This window comes from Tursiops truncatus, chromosome 4 (assembly GCF_011762595.2).
Source record: "Tursiops truncatus isolate mTurTru1 chromosome 4, mTurTru1.mat.Y, whole genome shotgun sequence".
NCBI lineage: Eukaryota > Metazoa > Chordata > Mammalia > Artiodactyla > Delphinidae > Tursiops > Tursiops truncatus.
In genome coordinates, this window is record NC_047037.1 from 64,877,535 (window position 1) to 64,901,348 (window position 23,814).

Sequence of the window (23,814 nt, forward strand, 5' to 3'; positions counted from 1 at the left end):
ATCCCTTTACTCAGGGCATGGGCAGTTGCTGTGCTGTCTGCTACAGTGAAGTACAGATGTTGAAGACCTGATTAAATCCTGTCTCTTTACTGATACCCCAAGGGAATACTTAATGAATGATGCTCCCTTTAAGAAGAAGAATTAACAATAGCTATATTATTCATATTAATTTATAGTTACTCGTTGCTGTAATTAATGCAATTTATGAAAATCATAATAATTATAGCACTTTACAATTTAAAGAGTGTTTTTCCCATCCATTTTCTTATCTGAGTCTTGTAACATCTCTCTGGCTTCGGTAGGGCAGGTGATGTTCTCCTAGTTTTATAGATGAAGAAACTATGGCCCAGGGAAGAATTTAACTAGACTCCAGTCCACCACCCTTACCAATATTTTGTGCTGTCTATGAGTATATGGGAATACAGTGATCAAATTCATGTTAATAATAATGTTTTATAACTGCATATAAGAGAATCAGGTTCACACAATTCTCAGTTGCCTTCCATAACGCAACTGAGATCCTATCTTTCCTTGTACCAGAATCCATTGCCAGAATGTTCACTTGAATTTTAAATTTTTGAGGGTCTTTTTTTCTCAATAATACCACAGTATTTCATAGTTATTAATACTCAATGAAGTAAAGATGAGATCACCTCTAATAGAGGGATTAGCTCTTTGAAAACATCTGGTCCTAGGGCAGAGACCCACTGGTCTTAGAGGGTTTGGTCAACTGGAAATTCAGACTCTGAGACGACATAACCAACCTGTCATTCCACTGTTTTCCCATTTCTGGCCGTAGCAAGAGGGCTGAGGAAAGCCTCTCAATTTTCACAAGGATGACTTTCAAATCTGGGCCATATAGCGTGAAATACACAGACACACACAAGTGTGTACACACAGGCACACTGAGCCTTTTGCTTCCCTTTGCGTCCACTGATCCTGCTGTACTTTTAGCTGATTTTACCCAAAAGATGTTTATATGGAAAAGGTTACGGGCTGGACCTATGGCAGAGTCTGCCATTACTTATTCATTTATTTACTCAAATTATTCATTGAACGCGTTCATGGATTAGGCCCTGAGCAAGATTCTGGGGAAATAAGGAGGAAGGAAACAGACAAATTCCTTGCCCTCATGAAGCTTACATTCTCCTGGGGAGTCTGATGATAGACAGACAAATATACATAAAATATAATGTTAGATGGTGATAGATATTACAAGAAAAATAAACCAAACAGGGTGAGGGGATAGAGGGCCATAGAGGGGTCATACAAATGCATCCAGGAAGAGAAAATGATGAGAAGGTGGTTTTAGATAATGTGATTAAAGGTACCCATAGTTAAAGAGGGCTCACAAGAACAGATGCCACTGCCTACGGGGCAGGCAGCAGTCTTCGGGTTTGGCTCCAAGCGGCTGGGCTATAGCTTCATACACCTTGATGTTATCATCGTGCCTGGGATAGATAAGGTCCAGAGGGATTAACTCATGCTGGCTAAATTCACAAGAGACTGACCAATATGCTAGATCCCAGTAGAGATGTTTTATGCAGAGAATTAAATAAGGAATAAGAACTCAGGGAAGGTTTTGGGAACAAGCTTCTAAGGGAAAAGAAACTAGTGGTCTTAATTGGAAATACCATTATGCTATCATTGTCTGGTGCATCATATTCATTAAAAAGATAAATTTACCCAGAGAATTGTAAGATTTTAATGCTAGCTTGTCAGGGACCCTAGGTTTTGTTGTCACTGAGGAAACTCTGGTTTCTTGGTTTTTTTCTAAACTCTTCCAGACACTATACTGATATTTAACCTCCTTAGACACGTGCAATAGAGTTAATTCAATTACACTAACTTCCCATTATTTCATACCTACCGGGCCTTACTGCAGATTCACTTTGATTTCTTGATGGAGTCTTAAGACACATTCTCATCACATGTCCATGATCGTTATTACATTGTCACCTTAAAAAATTATTTTAACTCACCCTGCTTCCAAATTCTAGGGCGACCTTTATGGTTCCTTGGTATTTCATTCTCTATTTCCTTGCCTTAAGCTCTAGGCAAACCGTTGGCTCGTTTGTCCTAAGCTTGCTCCCACTTCCTAGGGACGCCCTTGTGGCGGTGTTATTGCCCTCTGCTCGCTCCACATGGATTCTCAATGCCGGTAGCAGTCGGTGCTCGTGCTAACATGGGACACTGACATATGAAATCCACAGATCCCCCTGTTCATAATCAGCGGTCACTGCCACATGCTTCCTCTGCAGCCCCTTGGCCAGGACCCTGAGCGGTCTTATCCTAGTTCACTTTTTAGGGGCATCGCTCGGGGCTTGCCATCTCTCTCTGACACAGACACACCTAGTCTACTGATCTCACACTGATTCCATTCCTCTTCCTGGACTGTAAGTCTCTCCTTGCCTTTTCCTGCTCCAGCTAAAATGGCATCATTCTATACAGTGGTTTCTGAACGTGGAATTTGCATTATGTCCCTAGTTGGATCTGCTCCTTAAGGGCAGGGATGGAGACATTTACTTCCTTTAACTTGGATATTCATCAAAGGGAATATCCTCTAAATATGAGTATGACTTTAGGAAAATCACCTCATCTATTTCAGTTTTCTTACCTGTCAAAGAGGGATAATTCTCCAGCCTACCTCACTGAGATTTTATCAAAGCTAAAGGAAATGAGGTGCAGAAAACCTTGGACAGAGTCACAGTATAACTTGAGAAATTTGAACTCAGATTGATATGGATGGAAACTGGAAATTGCCCTTTTTAACATGACTGTGTTGCTTCTCACAGGGAAATCCTGGAGGCAAGACCCTTGAGGAGAGACGCTCGAGCCTGGACGCTGAGATTGACTCATTGACTAGCATCTTGGCCGACCTGGAGTGCAGCTCCCCCTACAAGCCTCGGCCTCCGCAGGTAAGAGCTATCTGCAAATAGTCACCACAGATAACCTGCAATTATCTGAAAGAACAAGCTGCTTCTTTTACCCCTTCCATTCTTTTTGGATTTTCTCAGAGTCAACGGTCTAAGTTGTCTTTTTATTTAATATCAACGTGTGTTAGTTAACGACATTTCTTTCATTGATTTGATTAGTCTTTTCTTTAAAATAACCCAACAGTGTTATACACAAATGTTATAAAATTAAATCTCTTATTCCATTGCCCTGCTCTTTTTCTGGCTTTGTCTAGGTGGATATTTTGTTATACGTTGGTATAATCTTCAGAAATATGGCTTAGCATGAATATGTTAAACTTAGGGTGAGGGCTACATCTTTTCTAAGAAATTCCTTACGTTGCATATCGAGGCGGCTAGCTTTTTTGCTTGTTGGAAGTAATGCTATGTGGGGCATTTTCGTGTATATTTTCTTTGGAGCTATTTCCCTAACTCAGGTTTTTTAGAGCGGGATTTCTACATTGGGGATTACGAGTGCTTTCTTTACTTTTCTTTCCACGGGTGGTACATAGCTTATACTGGCACCAGCAGTTTGAATATATCAGTTTCTCCCCAATCTTACCAGAATTTGGTGACAGCAGTTAATCTTTTTTTTTTTTTAATGCAAATGGTGCCTTGTTATCAGTTCTTCTTTGTACCCTTTGGCTTCCTTTGGAGCATGGCTGTTCTTCTGCACCTTCATTTATTATCTGCATTTTGGAAGCCGACCTCGCACTGCTTGTGGTCATTCCCTGCCTCTCTCCGGTCTGGAGAAAGTAACGGCAAGTCAATTTCAGGGCTTGTGAGTCCTCAGAAGACAGCCAGCAGGACTCTGCATGCAGATCTTGGACTGGCACTGTTGTCACCGTGTTGTTTGACTCTCGTGGGATGTTTGCTTGACCTACAGCACTCCAGTTCTTCAACAGCAGCCTCTATATTCACAATGGTTCATTTCACAGATGAAAAGCCAGTCCTGCTTCTCTGCTGTCAGTCATTTCAACACAGAACTTCGTAAGGTGCTTTCCTCTTTAGACATGTTCCCGTTGCCTTTTCTAGACATACAATGGGACTGTCAGCTATGTAGGGGCACAAGGTGAAACACACTAGAGCTCAGCTCTTCCTTAGCTCTCATTACCCTTGGCTCCACTAGACCTGTCAGTGGTGAAAATTCACTTTATTTCTATAAACACGTGCTGAGCTGCAGGTAGGTAGCATGGGCTGTGGTCTTTTGGGGGAACTGTTAGGAGGTTGAAAGGGAGAAAAATAGGACCGAGTTGTCATCTGTCAGGAGCCTATAATATCCTAAGTTCAACAATGGCAGATATATAGAAGCACAAGGAAAAGAGCGAGATATTCTCTGAAAGGTGGCAACATCTGAGAAGGTTCATCCGAAGATTTGCACGTTCAGCTAAGGGATGGGTTGAACGGTGATGTTGGAAGCAAGAGGGGAGAGAGAGCAGCCTGAGTCACGGGGCAGGAAGGTCCAGGCTGCATTCAGAGAACTGCAAGCAGTGTGATGGCTTCAGACGAGGCCATCGCAAGCTTCAAGTGGACTACGTGCCTGGGGGCTTCCTGCTAACAGCCTGTGGACTTGTTTGAATGCCAGATTAAGATTTTGGTCTGTCTTTTATAAATAATGAGGGTTAGTTGAAGGTTTTCAAGCAGGAGAAAGCTATGATTCATCCTGAAAAAGGAACATAGGAAATAAGACAAACTCTGAAAAGATGCAAGAGGATGGACCCAGGTCTCAGAAATGTTTTCCAGCAAACTGTAGTTTGATGTTAAGCATGTTTCCAATTCCACCCAAGCAAATACCTCAAGCCCACTTTCTCGGAACAGCAAGGCCACTGACTTTGCCCCTGGACTCATCCATTTCGTGAGTAAATACTTCTATGCCCTCTCCTCCTTTTTAAATAGGAGTTTTGTTTGCTCTTTTTTTTTCCCCTCCTGAGTTCTCATACCCTGATATACACTGGGGAGATTCTGCATAGAGGTTTTTGCTTAATATAGCCTTCATCCTTTAAGACTGTGTCTGCACGTGCCTCCCGTAAACCACTGCATTTTAATGGGTGTATTCAGTAGCCGCATTTTTGTTTGCGCAATCTCACTGTGCACACACATTCATGATCACTGATATTTGCACAGTGCTTTACTGATTGTAAAATAAAGCACTTTCACATCTATTCACACTTCAGTGAAATACAGCTATCTCAACTCTGAGATATAGATGGTGTGCTGATTTTGTGGGTGAGGAAACTAAGTTAGGACATATGACTACAACGTGCGCACAGCTGGACCTTGAATTTAGACCCGTGTTTGATTTTTAAGTTCTAGAACCAGATTGAGGGTATCCCTCTGAATGTTTTTCTTTTTATGAGAAAGCCATACTCAAGGGACACTAATCAGTCACATGAGTAGCAGTGTCCCTTGAGTATGGCTTTCTCATAAAAAGAAAAACATTCAGAGGGTAAAAAAAAATTAGGGCGGAGGGGCAATGCAGGAGTGGGGAGTGAAAGGTACAAGCTGTTGGGTATAAGATAGGCTCAAGGATATATTGTACAACACAGGGAATATAGCTAATATTTTGTAATAACTGTAAATGGAAAATTACCTTTAGAAATTGTATAAAAATTTAAAAAATGAATAGTGATAACTCTTAAGTAGAACAGGTTGAGAATTCCACTTTTCAGCTGCCTGTTCCATTCAGAACTTAAAGAGTGATCCATTCTAACTTCTTTATTATTCTAATTTAGGAAAGCAAGAGTTAATTGGGAGAAGCAGCTCATTCTTCTGAATTATCTTTACTCTGGTGGAACTAAATTAGATGTGTTAGTATTTATTGGTTAACATAATTATATGCTGCGAGAACAGTAATCACACACTTAAAATATTAAAAGTATGTGCTAAGAGAAGATGATGTCCGCAGTAGACTGTGTTGTGTTGTAATCAAAAGGTACTTGAAAAGTCCTAGAAATGTAGACTGTTGCTGCCCAATTTTGATGTTTCCATTTTTGATCCAAAGCAAACTGCAAAACCTGTTGAATCACCTGACCACTTAAAGTAGGCTAGCAGGTCTGTGATTTCTCATTATTCAAGCATGTGTTGTGTGCTTTTCCCGAACCCACCTCTGAATCACCTTTGCAAGGCTGCTTTGACTCATGGATTGAGCAGAAAAGGATCATATAGGTGGAATGTTTGTACAGTAAGTGGTCCAAAGTTGCTCTATTCACATAACAACTTTGAAAAATATCTGAGCTCTTGAAAATAGATTTTTATGGGGCTTTTTCTTCCTTTTTCGAAAGGGGCAATTTCCACTCTCAGATGTCCCAACTTTATTTCTGTTCGCTTATTTATCCATATTTTTATTTGGGAAATACGGCTTCATTCCACATTTTCATTCATTCAGCTAACATTTATTGAGATCCCACTGTGGATTAGGCATTGGAAATGTAGAGGTTGGTGTGTCAGCATGTTCTTGATCTAGAGTAATCCGTAGTCTTACGGAAGAGACAAATGCATAAACAATTCAGAGGGACACAAAAGAAGGGCTTTGTTGGATGTGCTACTTTAAGTTATTGTGTGACTCACCAGATGTTGAAATTGTTGGGAAATCAAAGATAGGAATATCAACGTTATATTTTATACTTTTCTAGGGAAGTGTCAGGGAGGACTGCACAGAGCAGGTAGAATTTGAGTTCCCTTGGCTGCATATGTCATGGGAAAGGCATGGGATTCAAATGAGAGAATAACAGGAATGAGAAAGTCAAGCAATTTGAAAGTGAATGTCTTGTTGGAAGAATAAGGTAGTTCAATTATGATATAGGGTATGTGGAATACAAAGTGAATGGCAGATGAAATCACAGGCACTAATTTAATACCTAAGTAGCCTTGATGCCCAAGGACTCTCTCAGTAAAAGGAGAAATTTTGGGGGGAGGGGCAGGTAGCAACAGTGTTTCTGAAGACAGAGGGTTTGGAGGGTAACACCTTCAGCAAGTTTTACAGAAGATATAAATTGTACATCTGTGCCAGCCACTGCCCAGAGTAATGCAATTAAACTACCTTAGTGTTTAGCAATAAAATTTCTGATCATTTAAAAATGTGTGTATTAGGGAGTGGTTTTAGAAAAACAGGTGTGAGAAGCTTGGAAGTGGTTGTGGGGTGAATTGCAGACTCAGTATGATCTGAGAGTATCACAGCTTAGAGATCATGTAGCCAAACTCTTACTTTACAGAAGGAAAGTTTTTGTCTAGAGAGGGAAAGAGCATTGCTCAGGGAGGCTCAGTTAGAGGTAGGATGAATGATTTTTTTCTGTTTTGCTTGAACCATGATGTAATGGTTCCCTGTGGATGCTAAGGGCAACCAAGGGACACCTTGGTTCCCTTTAGCATTTCAATTAGTTTATTCCAAAATATCTCTCTTTTGTGGTACTTTCCTTAAAATATAGCTTGGAAACATAAAGGAGTAGACAGATCAAAAACATAAAGATAAACAGAAAATTTATGATAGTATAGTGTCTTTGAATTAGTATGTGTCTAGATCCCACCCATCTGGCTTTCTACTGTTAATAAAAGTACAACTTAGACTCTTGGGCAGAGCCACACGGGGTCACATTGAAATTCTCTTGATTTCTTAGAAGACAAAGGATAAATCCATGGACTTAACGATTTTCTTTCCCTTCTCTTGACAAAACCAGGCCTAGAGTGCTGGCCTTCGAATTCCTACTACAAAGCTGCCTTTTCTTCCCCGCAGTGAGTTTAGTAGGGTTGGAGCTGGTACCTAGGTGACTTGGAAGAACTTTCAGATATTGTATATTAATTGTAACTGGGGATTTAGTATTTTTGAATCAAATTTCTTTGGAATTGAAATTTCACTATCCTCATTTAGACTAGTATGAAAAAAATTGGAGAGATTCCAGGGATAAGAATAGGGTTGGACCTAGTTTGATAGTCTAGGCTCCCAAGTTTGCCAATAAGAAGAGCACTATCTTCTCAATTCCCTGTGATCACCTCTCGAAAAGGAGCTCCAACTGTGTGAATTCTCCACATCACCAGTCTTAGCTTCCTTTTCTATATTTCTAAAATGGGCATGGTAGCTACAGTTTTTCCCCTTTTGCAGAGAGACCATGTTGTTCTAGAGTTACAAGAAATAAGATGTTGGCTTTGAACAACAGTCCACTCAATCCTTCCCATTTTTGTTTTGGGATTGCTAGCTTGTGTCTGGAGCTTACTTTGAAGCTTCAGGTCTTTGAAGCTTTGGGGTTTATCCTTTCTGAATGCTGGTTGTGCTATCAATGATCTATTTATCTTTCTCATTTAAAGCATTTTAAAAGTATTGTAATTTCTTAGTCTATTTGGAAACTGAGTACATACATGCTGTTTGGTCACATGGACACATCTCGAATTGAAATTCCAGTGCTGCCACACTGAGTCCCTTTCATGGAGCAATAATCCACGAGGCAACCTAAGAAATTATTTCAGGTGTGTCTGTGTTGCATGGAAGGCTTTTTATTTGGAATTCATGTGGCCTGAGGGCTTGCAGGCAGCATAATCAGGGTGGAGTCTTATGGTGCCATGGATCTTCTGTTCTCTTAATGCTCCATGTTCTAGCTTGCAAAAGCCATGAGCAGCTGCAGGGGAGATTAATTAGGAATTAAATTTTTAATATTCCATATTATTCGTTGCAACTCAAACATGTAGGCTACTGGGAGAGGAAGGCTGCAACATGCTGATACTGTGTGGTACGATGTAGACTATCCCTGCAGACTGGGACTTTGCTGCTTCTTTTTTGGCTTCTTGGGAATGGAGATAGGAACTGGGTATTATACTGTTGAAAAAGAGAAAAGGTGTGGATAGTGTCATTTTCTCTTCCCGTATTCAACTGGGACAAAATGAGGTGCATACTGTGATTTGCTTAAGAAAGAAAAACAGATTTGTCTATGTGTCTGTACTGTCTGCTTACTAATAGTTTTCTCTGAGAGCTAGGGTCAAAGTCGAAATATAGTAGAAGCCTCATATATGATACCAAATGGAGTCCAGTAAAATAAGAGAGGCAAAAATACCATTTTAAAAGAACAGGGGATCTAATTCTTTGTGGTGCCCATATTTAGAAGATCTGGGTTATTTTGAATTAGTCTCTACCTGCCAGGAAGCCTCAACATTAAGTAACAATGAGGTCGAGGTGGTGGAGCCCTTAGCTGACTCAGAGTTGCATGCCGTGAGTTTGATGACGGGCAATTGATTTTTAGATTGTATATAATTGCATCTCAATAACATGTATACCTCCTTCTCCTCTTTAAGACGGTGATGTTTGTGTTTGTGTCTTATGTGACAAGCATAATAAAGTTAACATCTAATCTTGTTTTGAGCACCATGAAAATGTAACATTTTCAGAGTAGAACTTTAGGTTGAAGATCTACTTTGAATTGAACCTCTACAAAACTTTTGCCCCAAAATGCCCATTTTACTTGTCCCAATGTAAGGGTGTGCTCTGAGTATGTGGTGTAGGTTAGCTCCCAGCAGTGAAATAGGAGGAAGGTAAGCAAGGCAGCTGCTGCTGAGAGTACCCAGGAGAAGCCAGCTCTGCTGGAGCCTAGGGCAGGGAGGGGGGGAGTCTTCTATGGTACCCTGGCCATGGTCCCTGGGGTAACCTTTAGCTGTGATATGTTTGCAAGACCTTGGCTCAGAGATGATTGTGTTTCATTACACTTAGTCACTCCATCCAGGCATTGGTTTCAAAAGAAACTCACAAAGATGCCTGTTGAGCTTCTCCATTTTACAACAGCATCTTAGTGGAAATAATTAGCCTTATGTCCATGCAGACGCACACATCACATTTGCAGAATTAAAGAGCTTTCTTGTCAGGACTGGTTTTCTTATTTCTGTCGTCCTCTCCCACTGTTTAAATATCTATTTTGGTAGCAGCCTTGGTCTCAAACCCCATGGTTCCCTTTATTCCCTTCTTCTTCTTCTTTTTTTTTTTTAATTTAAAAGCAAATAAACAACAAAATACAAATCCGGCTATATTTTTTACTCGAGATGATTAGATTTTACCATGGCAAATACATGGGAATATTGTGTTTTAAGAGTAAAAGCCGGATCTCAGATAAGATATTGTCACTGTTTTGTGCATTTTGACATCCATTTCCTTTATATGCCAAACTAAAGTATAATGATGATAACGATGGCCTCTCTAGACAGAAGGTTGGAGGTGGTTAGTCACCAATCCTACATATCACCATTTGTCATGGTGAGTAACTGGTCTGTCCTCTCCACAAAATCCCACATTGGAGTATAACTGCTAAGTTTCCTTTCACACTGTGCAAGAATTACCAGGAAAGTTATACATCGCCTTTCAGTGAATATATCAGCTACAAATATGAAAGTTTAATTTGTTATGTTTCATAGTTTGAACATACATATTCCCAGTTTACATAAAACTACAAACGGGAATTTTATTGAAATAAAAGGTACAAATTGGGCACTTACTGCTGTTGAGCCAGTAAGTATAATTTTCATCTGTAAGTACAGACAGGGCCACTTGTGAATTTTAGAATTTGCCTCTCTGTGAATTTGACCTCTCTGAGGTCCCGGGCCCTCACCCAAACATGCACCTCATCTGTGCTGTCATATTGGGGTTCAAGACCACAGAATAGAACTGGATTATGTTTTGTTGTTCTAAATCACAAATTACTCAAATATAAAGTAAAAATTTAATAATTGTACCTCACAGAGTATACCTTACAGAGACAGTATAAAAGTGTATAATGCCTTAAGCTTGAACAGTAAAAATATAATTGTGTTAAATACCAGAGCATGAAGTCCTTGAGGCAAGATTATCTTTTCGTTTCCTGGCAAACAAGAGACATACAAATTCATATGTGCTGAATAAATAAGTAAATATTGTCATCAAATCCAATAATGATGTAAAGATTCACACCCTAGAAACCTGCTAGAGAACCCACTCCGGAATTGATATCGAGTTAGTATATGACATAGTTATAACTGCTTTCTGATTTTTCCATAATTAACAGGTATTTGCACCAATAAAAAAATAGTACAGCTGAGGCAAATGAGTTTTGTAAGGACAACTTAATGGTAGCTGCTGAATCAGCTAAAATTTCTACCTTTGCCCCTGCACTGCCTTATATCACTTGAAGGCAATGCACTTGGTTGAAAAGATGATATTATTTGGGGTTAAAATTCAATACTATAACTATTCTCTTATTATTGGGTTGATATAAAAATAAATATCAAGTTCTTTTCTGCATCCTCTAAGGAACTGCTGAAAAGAGAAGACCTTCATGTTACTCAGTGTTGCCTAAAACAAAGATCAACACAATCAATTCTTTGAATTCAATGATAGGAGACAAAAAGTTACCTGACTGATGAGCTGATATATGCTTCCTTTTTCTCAGAAAAAAAGCAAGTCTGCAGAATTATCATATGACTTTTGCTTGAGACCCTATGATTCATCTTCTTCCTTACCACATTATTTCTGATACCTCCTGACACGATATTTGAAATGATGTAAGTGTATGCCAATTATAAGCTCTTTCACAACTAATTAATTGCCTTAACCTAACTTGTGCTTTTTAAATGGAAATAAACTTTCTATCTGTATGTCCCTGTGAACATCCTTAAAAATATGTAAACTTCATACTTATTTTAAAGAGATAATTTAATTCTAAATGGATTCTTTGCTTATATTGATGGTAAACAGTGGATCCATTAAAGTAACATATTCTGCTTGTGTAAGTAAAATAAAAGAATTAAAGTGGGCTAAAGAGATAGAATATTTATTTGTTCCTTTTAAGAAATGTGGTGTTTCAGAAAGCTTGAAGTACTAGTAGTGAGACATGTAAGCCTGTTACCCGAATCATTTGTAAATTGTCTTGAACTGTTTTGAATTCCATCTTGATATTGTACTACGTATATGAAAATACTGGAAATTGTTATTTCTCAGGTACTGCTAGAGGTGTAGTAAGGAGTCTCCTTGGCTCTCTCTGCCACCCAACCTACACAGAGTGCTGTTTTATTTCCTAAATGGCCGATGTTAAATTGATCCTTACCAAGGCAGTCAAAGCCAGGGAACAGATTTTACAGATAGCATCCTGGATGACATAATGCTCTATGTAATCCTAACTGTAGGGCTCCTTTTCTCATCAGCCAGCCTAGCATAGCTAAAAATTACGTTGCTTTACTTCGTTTATAGGGAAGTCTACTTGTAGATGAGACCTCACAACCAGCGCATGGAGAAAAAAAAGAGGGAGGTTCAGGGTGGTGTGCTGGCAGCTGTGTTAGAACAAGTTTCCTGGAGTACCTTCTGAAGGAAAGGTGTGAATGGAGGTGCATCATTCAGCCATCACCTCTCCACCACACTGCATCATATCAATGGAAAAAAGAGAAAGAAACTATAAAATTTATGACCAAAAATGTGAGAATTCCCTGGTGGTCCAGTGGTTAGGACTCTTTGCTTCCACTGCAGGGGGGCACAGGTTTGATCCCTGGTTGGGGAACTAAGATCCCACATGCTGTGAGGGGGTCAATAAATAAATAAATATCCATTCTGAAAAAAAAGAAAAGAAAATCTTCTTGGAAACCTGCCATGCATGTGCTGCTGTCTCTGCCTCAAGTTGCTTAGTGGGCACGTCTGCCCTTAATTTATTAAAAAAAAAAAAAAAAGCAAAAACCAAGAAACAAAAATACGAGGAAAAGACAGAAATGTAGCTTAAAAACTGGGGCTAGTAAAGGGTGGCTTTTTGAAAAGGGAAATGTGATTTGAGAAGGTGACCATTGTGTATGTTTTACTAAGAGCTCTCTTATTCATTGATTGGTTTGTTCACTCATTTATTTAGTTTTTTCTTTTGTTCACTGATTATAACTGAACATAAAATCTCTGTTGAATTGTTGAGTGATATTAAAGAAGACCCAAATAGGTGGAGAGGTATTCGGATTCTTTGCTTGGAAGATACAATATTGTTAAGGTGGCAAGATCCCCAAATTGATCTGCAGATTTAATTCCTGTCAGAATTTTCCAGTTTTCTTCTTTGTAGAGGTTGGCAGGTGAAATATAAAATTCATATGGAAATTCAACGGACCCAGAATAGCCAAAACAATTTTGAAGAGAAAAAAATGCAGAGGTTTACCCCATTTCAAAACTTAATACAAAGCTACAGGAATCAAGCAGTGTGGTACTGGCATAAAGTATACATATAAGATGATGGAATGGAATTGAGAGTCCAGAAATAAACCATTACATTTATAGCAATTGATTTTTGACAGGGATACGAAGATATTCAATGGGGAAAGAACAGTTTTTCAACAAATAATGCTGGGACAACTGGATATCCACATGTGAAAGAATGAAGTTGGACACCTCCCTCATATCATATACAAAAATTAACTTAAGGTGGATCAAAGACATAAATATCAGGAGTAAAGCTATAAAACTCTTAGAGGAAAACATAGGAGCAATCTTCATGACCTTGGATTAGTCAGTGATACCAAAAGTACAAATGGCTAAAACATTTTTGATAAATTAGACTTTTTCAAAATTAAACACTTTTGTGCTTCAAAGGACACCATCAAGGAAGTGAATAAACAACCCATGGACTGGGAGAATTCATTTGCAAGTCATATATTTGATAAGAGATTTGTATCTAGAATATATTAAGACTCTTAACAACTCACTAAGAAGACAAATAATCCAATTAAAAAATGGACAGAGGATCTTAATAGGCATTTCTCCAAAGATATACAAGAAGCTAATATGCATAGGAAAAGATGCTTGACATTATTAGTCATCCAGGAAATAATCAAATCAAAACTACAATGAGATACCACTTTACCCACACTAAGATGGTTATAATACAAAAGACAGACAGTAACACATGTTGGCAATAATGTAGTGAAATTGGAATTGTCATGCGTTGCTGGTTGATTGTAAAATGGTACAGCCACTTTAGAAAAAGTCTAGCAGTTCCTCAAAAGATGAGACATAGAGTTATCATATGATCAAGCAACTGTATTCCTAATTATATATCCAAAAGGATTAAAACATATCCACACAAAAACCTGTCAATGAATGTGCATAGCAGCATTATTCATAATAGCCAGAAAGTGGAAACAACCTAAACATCCATCATTCGAAGAATGAATAACAAAATGTAGTATGTCCATAAAATTGAATGTTATTTAATCATAAGTTAAATACTGATACGTGCTATAACATATATGAATCTTGAAAATTATGCTGTATGAAAGAAGCCAGACACAAAAAACTTCATGTAGCATGATTCTATTTATACGAATAGGCTAATATATATATATAGAAAGATTGGTGGCCACCAGTGACTGAGGACTGGGGAGAATAGGGAGTGACTACCAGTGGGGACAATAGTTATTTTGGGAATGATCAAAATAGTCTGGAATTAGATAGTGATATAAATATATTAAGGAACACTGTACATTTTTGAAGAGTGGATTTAGCGGTATGTAAATTATATCTCACTTAAAAGTTTAACAAATAAAGCTCTATATCGAGCAGTGTGCCTGGAATACACAGATAAAATTGTGCATGGCCTCCGCCTTAAAGAAGCTCACAGTCTATTGGGAGAATACAAACCTGACAATTACAGCACAGAGTATACATCCTAAGAAAGAAGCACCTATAGAATGCTTCTGGAAGAGGAAGAGGTAGAACTCAGCCTGGATGTTGTGGAAGCTTCTGTGCTTTCCATCCTTACTTGGATAGGAATCTCTGCAGATAGGAACAGACTTCTATGCAGCTCCAGAGAGCAGAACAAAGCCTAATATTTAGAGGCCAAGAAAGGGAATCGGCAATACAGTATAAGGACAGTACCTTTCTACCAATAAGGACAGTTGAAGTTCAATGCAGGCTGCCTCAGAAAATGGCAAGTTTGCCTTCATTGGAGCTGGTTGAAATGATACTCTGGCATTTGCCAAGTGAGTTATTTAAACTCTCTAAAACCTCGGTTATTAACCTGAGTTAATAATACATCTCAGAGTTTACATGAGGACCACGTGAAATAATGGGTGTGTGTATAATGTGTGGATATGCTATCTAGCACTTAATGACACTGTTATTACTGTTGCTCTCACCACCATCATCATTATCAAATGAATTTTGGCAATAATGCCGGGAAAAGAATTCAGGCAACAGATGGGAGAATTGATTTGAATGATGCTAAGATTTTGTGGTACTCTCATTCTTGGTCACAGGGTTTGGAGTTTTCTGTTCCCTGATATAAAACTTGGAAGGAAAGACAGACCTTGGTCCTATTCCAGTCCCCCAAATTGACTGTTTCTGTGTCTAAGACAAACTACTCAGCCTCAATAATGGTTTTGTGCTGTTTGCTATAATAGCTAGTATAGATGTGTGATTTTTTTAAGAACTCTTACTGACAAGAACCTTCAATGACCTTGGAAGATAGTCTTTACGAATATCAATAGAACTCAGATGAACACTGAGAAGGGCTATAGGTGAAACAGTGTGAGGGTGAAGCAGAAAGAGACTACTTCCTCAACCTTGCAAAAACATGTCATCTCTTAAAAACAAGTTGGACAACTTGGTTAGACCTCTGGAAACAATTATTTAAGATGTCTTACAAGGTCCAGAATTTCCATGACTGGCCAAGATATCACTACCTCTGTTTGGGTCTGTTTCAATATCTGTAAACTGGACTTGAGGAATGAGATGATCTCTCATGGTGTTTTTAGCTTTGAGTTGGTATGGCTTTTGCCCTGTATAAAAGAAAAAATATGTATATATTGATTTTTCTTTCTGTCCTTTTATTATTTCACTAGAGAAGATTTCTCTGTACGACTGGTTTGAAGTTTCTGGGAGTCATTATGTGCAACCAGAGGAAAGTGTCTGCAAATTGAAGGGCCAAGTTCATGTTTTTCAAGATAATGTGAACCCAGATTCATGGTGTTCAGGATGATTTGGAACCAGCCTCATAGAATTCCAGATTATTGAAAATGCTGTGTATATTGTAGTGATTAAAATCATAGATTCTTGGACCAGACTGCCTTGAGTTCAAATCCCAGCTCTACCATTTTCTGTGTGACCTGGGATCAGTCAGTTAAGCTTTTTGTACCTCAGTTTTTTCATCTCTGTAATGAAGATAGTTATAGTATCCACCTCACAGGATTGTAATGAGGAATAAATGAGTTACCATGTGTAAAGCACTTAAAGCAGTGTTTGGTATATAGTTAGCACCATTTGCAGTAGCAGATCTTATTATTGGGAATTAAATACTAATGCCTATTTTAAAATTGTCCAAGTTGTTGCTTTTATGTAAAAAAAAAGATTGATTTATAAATTTGGTCTGTAATCACGATACAACTCTGAACACATTATCTATCTTACATATAGCTGAAATCGTTCTTACAATATGCCAAAGAGTGTGGGTCTAGCTGTTCCTCAGCTTCTGTCCGGTTCTTTTGGTTATTTTAGTGGCTTCTAATGCATGGATTCTAAAGCCAATGCTAGAGCAAATAACCTTTCATCTGACATATGCATGAATCATCAACATCTACTTCTGTGGATTATAGGGTAATCCCTCTGATAACCAAATAAGGTTCACTTTAAAAACAAAAATCATGGGCTTCCCTGGTGGCACAGTGGTTGAGAGTCCGCCTGCCGATGCAGGGGACATGGGATCGTGCCCCGGTCCGGGAAGATCCCACATGCCGCGGAGCGGCTGGGCCCGTGAGCCATGGCCGCTGAGCCTGCGCGTCCGGAGCCTGTGCTCCTCAACGGGAGAGGCCACAACAGTGAGAGGCCCGCGTACCGCAAAAAACAACAAAAATCCTGATTCATAGATTATGATCTTGTCACAATTTAATAAGCCTAATATTGGACTATTAGTACAGTTTATTCTCATTGTGTATCACCTGCACAGAGACTAAAGCGTGGACAGCTGTGGTCAAGTTACTCTTCTTCTGGATGCCCTGGCAGGTTTGTCGAGAAGAGTGCTGGCCTCCACTCTCTGAATTTCCATTGCAGTAGATCTGCAGTGATTCTCAAGTGTTCGTATTTCTAAGAAGTTCCCAGATGGTGCTGATGTTGGGACCGTACTTTGAGAACCCTTTAAAGCAAACATTGATTTGTCAGTCAAATGTTTTATAAGCAGCATCCTTTCCCTCCTTTGTCTCACCTCTACAGCTGTACTCTCCGAAGGCTCGCTCTAGAGTCAGCAGTGGACACTAGCCTAATGTCTTCATTTGCTAGAGGAGGAAACCCAAACTCAGAAGCATTTCCCCCTGGTTACACAGTAAATTGACAGAATCTGGAAGATTTTTGTTTTTAATTGAGAATGATTTGCATCTCTAATTCTTAGACTAAGCATGTAGATTTAGAAAACTAGCATTCCAATTCCAGCTCTGCCATGTTAGGAAGTATGAATTTTAGTTGCTTTATCTCTCTGAACCTCATTTTCTTCATCCACGATATGAATACCTCCTCTGCTTACCATATATGGTTTTGTGAGAAGTAAATGACATACTGTGCATTAAAGTGCTTTGTAAATTATGAAGTGCTATACAAATATTTTTCAAACTCATTCCAGTTTTCAGATGCAATATCATGTTAAACATAATATATTTTATGATAGGCACATCATGCTCTCACTCATCTAGGGTAAATGTTGACATTTGTAACAGATTTTGGGAGGAAGTAGTACATTATAAACCTGTCACCTTTTGCATAGAATTTTTTTCATTTCCTTCCAACATTGATTTCTCTGCTAATCTGCTTTTAAAACTAAGCAATTAGAAATTGTCATTTAGCTATTTATGCATCTGAATACTTACATATATGTGAGATGTTGTCATACACATATGCATGTACTATGAATTTTTCTCCTAGTGTCCTTTTATGTAAGATACCTGCAAGTCACATTTATTAAGAATGAAATACGTGAATTGCTATTTTGCTTGAAATGAATCTTTTTTTTTTTGCATTTGCGTTGGAAACAGAACTAAATTGAGCTAACAGAAATGGATTCTGCTCCCAGTTCTGCAATTAACAGGTTGTGTAAAGTTAGTCAATTCCTCTGTCTAAGGCTCAGGTCCCCATTTGTAAATGAGGCCAGATCTTACTCATTCCTTCCACTCATAGTGTCTATGGTATTAGAGTTATAAGGCAGCTTTTAAATGATATTTATCACCTTCTTGAGAAACTCTGAACAGAGTGTCCACATTGACCTGGATCTATTCTAATAGTATATTTTCCTTTTCATGCCTCAGGCCTAACTGCTGTTTGCATTTCATATGATGCAATATAACTCCACCATCCCTTTCCTTCAGGGTCTGACTGGGTTTCCTAGGGCTGTGATTCTGTTGGTATGATTGAAAATGTAACAAGACTGTGTCTTGTTTTGGATCCCCTGAGATAGAGATGCTGGGTGGTGTGGGTGGAGACAAGGCTTTCATGTTTTTAGTGAGTTTTTCCCTTCAGTGACATTCAGAGGATCTCCCTTATTATTAATGCATAGTAAAAAGTATTAGTTCCCTATTGCTGTGCAACAGATTGCTTAAAAATCTAGCAGCTTAAAAACAGCACACACTCTCACATTGTTTTTGTGGGCCAGGAATCTGGACACAGCTTAGTTGGACCATCAGTTCACAGTCTCTCCCAAGTCTGCAATAAGTGTATTGGCCCCAGAGTCTACAGTCTCATCTGAAGGCTCGATTGGGGAATAATCTGCTTCCAAGCCCAGCTGGTTGTTGTCAATGGTTCAGTTTCTCCTGGGTTGTTGAACTGAGAGCCTTAGTTTCTAGCTGGCTGTTGGCTGGGGACTGCTCTCAGCTCCTGGCAGCTCATTACTGAGAGCTCATTACTGCTCTCAGCTCACACGGCAGCTCATTACATCAAAGCATGGAATCTGAGATGGCAAAAGGTAGAGGCTGCTCACCAGATATAAGTCATAATCATGTGAAACCTAATTGTGAAAGTGATATCCCATCACATATACCACATTCTGTTGGTTAGAAGTAAGTGACTGGGATCAGACCACACTCAGAGTGAGGAGATTATGCAAGGCTGTGAATACCAGGAGGCAGGGATCACTAGGGGCCATCCTAGAAACCTGCCTACCATAGGAGAGGGTGAAGTAAGACTTCTTGTGCACAGGGATTTAACACAAACGTGAATTTGCTTGTGGAATCTGGTGGATGTGTAAGTCAAGGACAGAGGAGGCAGGTAGGATATCAAGAGAAGAATCCAGTCTGGAAGGAATAAGAGGTAATGAAAGGCTCTAACAGGTGTAGGAGGATTTCTACTCTCTGAGAATATTCGAGCTGTGTGGGGTTTTAGAGGTCTTTTGATCTAAACACTTCATTTTCTCAAGGACTCCAAGGCTCATAGAGGGCCTTGCTCAGGCCACAAGGGTTGTAACTGAGCCAATAGTTGGATCAAGTCTTCAAACCTCTTTGTCCAGATTGTCAGCATGATATAATGCAAACAGCTCTGGATTTGGGGTAAAAAGATGTGGCTTCATGATTTTTCATTTGCCTCTGAGTAGCTGTGTGACCTTGATTGATTTACTTTCTTAAGACATGGTTACTCAATTAGTAACATGGAGCTATCATTTGTCATGTATACTTATTTATGTGTGATGAACACATTGACTCTTGTTTGTGAAAACTCCTTATAACCTATAACAGCCTTTTAGAAAAAACTATGTTTTTGTTGAAACAAATGATGTGCATAAAACAAACACCCCCTTTCCCCAGAAAGGGTGAATATCAGTTCATAAAATTACAGATAATTTTATCTATTTCTAGATCTGCATCAGTCATCTATCGGTACATGATAAACTACCCCAAACATAGTATTGTTTATTTTGCTCACAAATCTATAATTTTGTTACTGCTCCATGAGGATTGTTTATCTCTGTTCTGTGAACTATGGCTGGGTGGCTTGACTTGGGGGTGGAACATTCACTTTCAAGATATGTGACTATTCGTTGGTAGGTTGGTGCTGGGAGCTTGGCTAGAGCTGTGCATCAGGGATCATGGTTTCTCCCCATGTGGATACCTCCACACACTACTTGGGCTTCCTTATAACATGGTGGTTGAGTTGCGAGAGTGAATATCCCAAGAGAACAAGGTGGAAGTGCATGCATTTTTATGACCTAGTTTTAGAAGTCACGTATAGTGTCACTTCCACTGTACACTGTTGGTTAAGATAGATAGTCACAAAGACTCACCAAGGGCAAGGGACATAGACTCCACCTTTTTTTCCCCCCCCGTACGTGGGCCTCTCACTGTTGTGGCCTCTCCCGTTGCGGAGCACAGGCTCTGGATGCGCAGGCTTAGCAGCCATGGCTCACGGGCCCAGCCACTCCGCAGCATGTGGAATCTTCCTGGACCGGGGCATGAACCCGTGTCCCCTGCATCAGCAGGCAGACTCTCAACCACTGCGCCACCAGGGAAGCCCCTGGAGCCCATACTTTTAACCACACTACCTGAACACTTCTATGTTTTTATCTATGTCTCAGATCCTTCTCCATACCATGCTCTTGCCCACACCTTTTCCATCCCCATCTCCATCTATCTACCTTAAAAAGAGTGGATAGTTGGAGAAGCAGTATTAATAGGGAGGGATCACATGCAGGAGCAGTACTGCCTTTGAAGTGATGGGTCTAAGCCTGTCCCTGGGTGCTCCAGGGACCAATGCTAGGAGGCCTCAAGAAAAGAAACAACATGCCGTTGGTTCCATCCAGAGATTGCAGTGGTCATGAGGATTTTGCCTTTAATTTAAAAAGACATATGGGAGTCTGGGGCAAGCCAGGGAGAGCAGCTGAGTAAGAAGAGACAGATGAGAAGAGAAAATGGACAACAGGGGACAATATTGGAAAACTAAAGAAATTGAGGGGCATCTATCCTTGTCCCACCAAAGCTCAGCTACTTGGTATTCTGCCTGGTGACCTATCCAGCAAACTAAATCCTATATTGGAATTGGTTTCTATGTTGGAAGTTTTATTAAAGTCTAGCCCCAAATTGAGAAAATTATAGCTAATTATATATTAATTTGTATCAGTTTTTAAAACTTACTTATTCATCAAATCGTATCACTTCTTTATTCAACCAACAACTGTTAAGCCCATGCTGAGTACAGGATGCTGCAGTTTAAAATCAAGGGGATCCCAGTTCTTACTGTTCCCCATCCCACAAGGGACTTCTAGTGTAGGAAACAGATGTCTAAACAGATAACAAGGGTATATGACTAATGCAGTGAACAAAACTTTATGGATTCAGAGAGGAAGATGCTCCAGTCCACTCCTGGAGAGGTCAGAGGAGGCTTTCCAGAGGTGGCATTTACGTAGATATATTAAGGAACTGGAAATAGTTCAGCCTGGTTGGAACTCAGGGTGCGTAGGGCAGATGTCATGGCGTATGCCTGGAAAGGAAGGCAGGTAAACGTTTCTGCAAATGCATTCCCTCATTCTGTCTTCCTGTCTGCCTTATAGACACAGTGATGACTCAGGACCGGGAATCTCAGGCAACAGACAACAAACATACACAGTGTTACGTTTCTCTGTGATCCCTCTATCTATCTGTCCTCAGTGCAAATACCTCATTGCCAATGACTCACCTAAACGCTGTCAGGATGGGGGCTAGAAAGTCATGTGTCCCATCAGGGTAAAAATCACACCAGTCATAAGTCACTGGAGCCACTAGGGTCAGCCTCTCCTCTCACATCCCTTCTTTATAAAGCTGCTGGGCCTGTCTGTAGCAGTGTCCTGTGGTAACAGTCATGCTTTGGAAGGGCTTCACTGCACAAAAATCACATTTACTGTACAGTGTCTTTTTGATTATTTAGCACATATAGGTTAATCCGTCTAACATAAGATGAAATTTAGGTCCAGAAATATGAAATGTCTTGCCTTAATTCTCACGAAAAGCAGACTGGAGAAATCATTGCTTTAATCCATATCCTCTGTCTCCAAGTCCCAACACATTTCTAGTACATCAGTGGTCCCCCATGGTGCGATCTCTGTTCAAATGAGCTCCGAGTTGGAACTCGGTATATGAAATGGCTAAAGTGAAACAGCTCTGGTTACAATACGGCATTGGGACTCTGGAGCATTGCTGAGTGTTATCCTGCTCCCTCCAGATGCTGCCCTGAGGCATCTCCATCTCTAATGTGAAAACCAGTCCCATTGCCCTGTGCTGATTCTTCATGTCCTTCCCTGGAGCCCTCAGGAAAAACCAAATGATCGTTTTGCTTCTGAGGGTGGGATTGACTAGGGGCACGAGTCACTCACTGCCCATGTGGGGTCAGATCACACCACTGATCCTACTGTGAGTTCCTGTGGCTCAAAGCCCAGCCCGTGAGAGAGTACAAGAACCAGAAGGTGATGAAGGCAGTTTGGTGCAGTGGGCAGAGCCTGTGAATTCTTACCTTAATTCTCCCCCTAACTTGCTGAGGGATTTTTTAGCAGACAATCTATTTCTCTTCTCTTGTGCCAGCATTTCAATTCACAGATGAAGGATTTGGATTCCTAGTCCCCTCGGGTTCTGTTAGGAAATATTCCATGAGGCCTTCATTCCTTGAGGAAGACACATAGCTTGTCCTACCTCAGACCCCAAAAGGATCAACCCTAGTGCTTCCCACTCCCTTTCATGACGTCCTATGGTAGATACTTCAGAAGTGTCATGTTTCATGGATAGAGAGAGCTTGGCCTGCTGAGTTGGATAAATTATCATCATGCAGGAATTAAGTACTTACTCACTTTTTGTCCATGTGTTGGTTCATTGGGTTCAAACATTTCATTAGACTTCCTGCCGTATATTGCTGCCTTGGATGTGGGGATAATAAATGAGGAAATCCTGGGGGTGAAGAAGAGGGGGAGGGTAAAGGCAGAAAAGGTGAAGGGCTATGAATGTAAAAATTGCCAGCCACTGTATCTCTTGCCCTACAAGAATCAGGACAGATTTGACTCAGATCTAAAAAGCAGGAAGGAGGCAAGGTAGACACCAGGAGGGGCATGGATGGTACTGATGGCAGAGCCCGTTGTAAAAGGCTACATATTTCACCTTTCCTCTGTCCAATACTACAATGTGGGAAGGGTCCTTGGAAGTCTTCTGGATCAAGCGCCTCAGTCTTAAAGAGGAGGGCAACCAGTCCTGAGCTGGAGACTGACGTGCCCACTCACAGTGCTGCCGCACACTCCTTTCACAGGGCAGTTTGTAGAGAATGGCCTCCACGGGAAAGCGGTGGGTGCAGGGGCCAGGTGGTCCTAAGATGTCTCAGAAAACTGTGGGTCCATCTAAATAGTCATTAACAGGTGCTTGGTGCTAGGGGTGAGACCTAACTGAGAAGAAATAAAGACTCCCACAGGAATGGCAGGAAAAGAAAACCACGAGCTTAATATTTTGATAACAACAGGTGCCGCTCTCATTTCTGGAATGTACTTAACGTGTTTAGAGCCCTTGAACTTATGAAAATATGTATGAGATGTTCCAATACAAAACAGGTTCCCATATAAGCTGGATGCTGGTGGGCAGTTTAAGAGAAGTCTTTGTTTCGTTTTACTCATTACTGATTCCATTTTTGTTTTGCTTTTTTGACTTGGAACATAAAATATGGCGTACTGGAATATACTATCTCCCCTCATATATGAAAGCTCCACATTAGTTTTTAAAAGTCCAAGAAAGATATAAATTGATGAGGCCTCACTGTGGTAATTCTACCTCTCCAAATCCTTTTTTCTGATGCCATGGACACCATCTGAAGACATTAGAGGATGTCAACTTGACTGGTATCTCAGAAACCTGCAAACAGTGGTTTTTAAAAAACAATTTTATGTAGTCTGTGTATCTTTGGTAATTCCAAGCTGGATTACCAGAA

At 40.0% G+C, this 23,814-nt stretch overlaps 1 protein-coding gene across 6 annotated transcripts in view; it reads left to right on the top strand.

Annotated features, from left to right (window-relative positions):
- LPP (LIM domain containing preferred translocation partner in lipoma) overlaps positions 1-23,814 on the top strand; it is a 700,420-nt gene that overhangs the window by 339,318 nt on the left and 337,288 nt on the right. For all 6 annotated transcript variants that reach the window (XR_012331429.1, XM_019946127.3, XM_073804014.1 and 3 more), the window contains one exon: positions 2,796-2,918. Coding sequence is in view for 5 of the 6 variants with exons in the window: in XM_019946127.3 (XP_019801686.1) it covers positions 2,796-2,918 (123 nt within the window). In the remaining variant the exon portion in view is untranslated. The remainder of the gene's footprint in view (positions 1-2,795; positions 2,919-23,814) is intronic.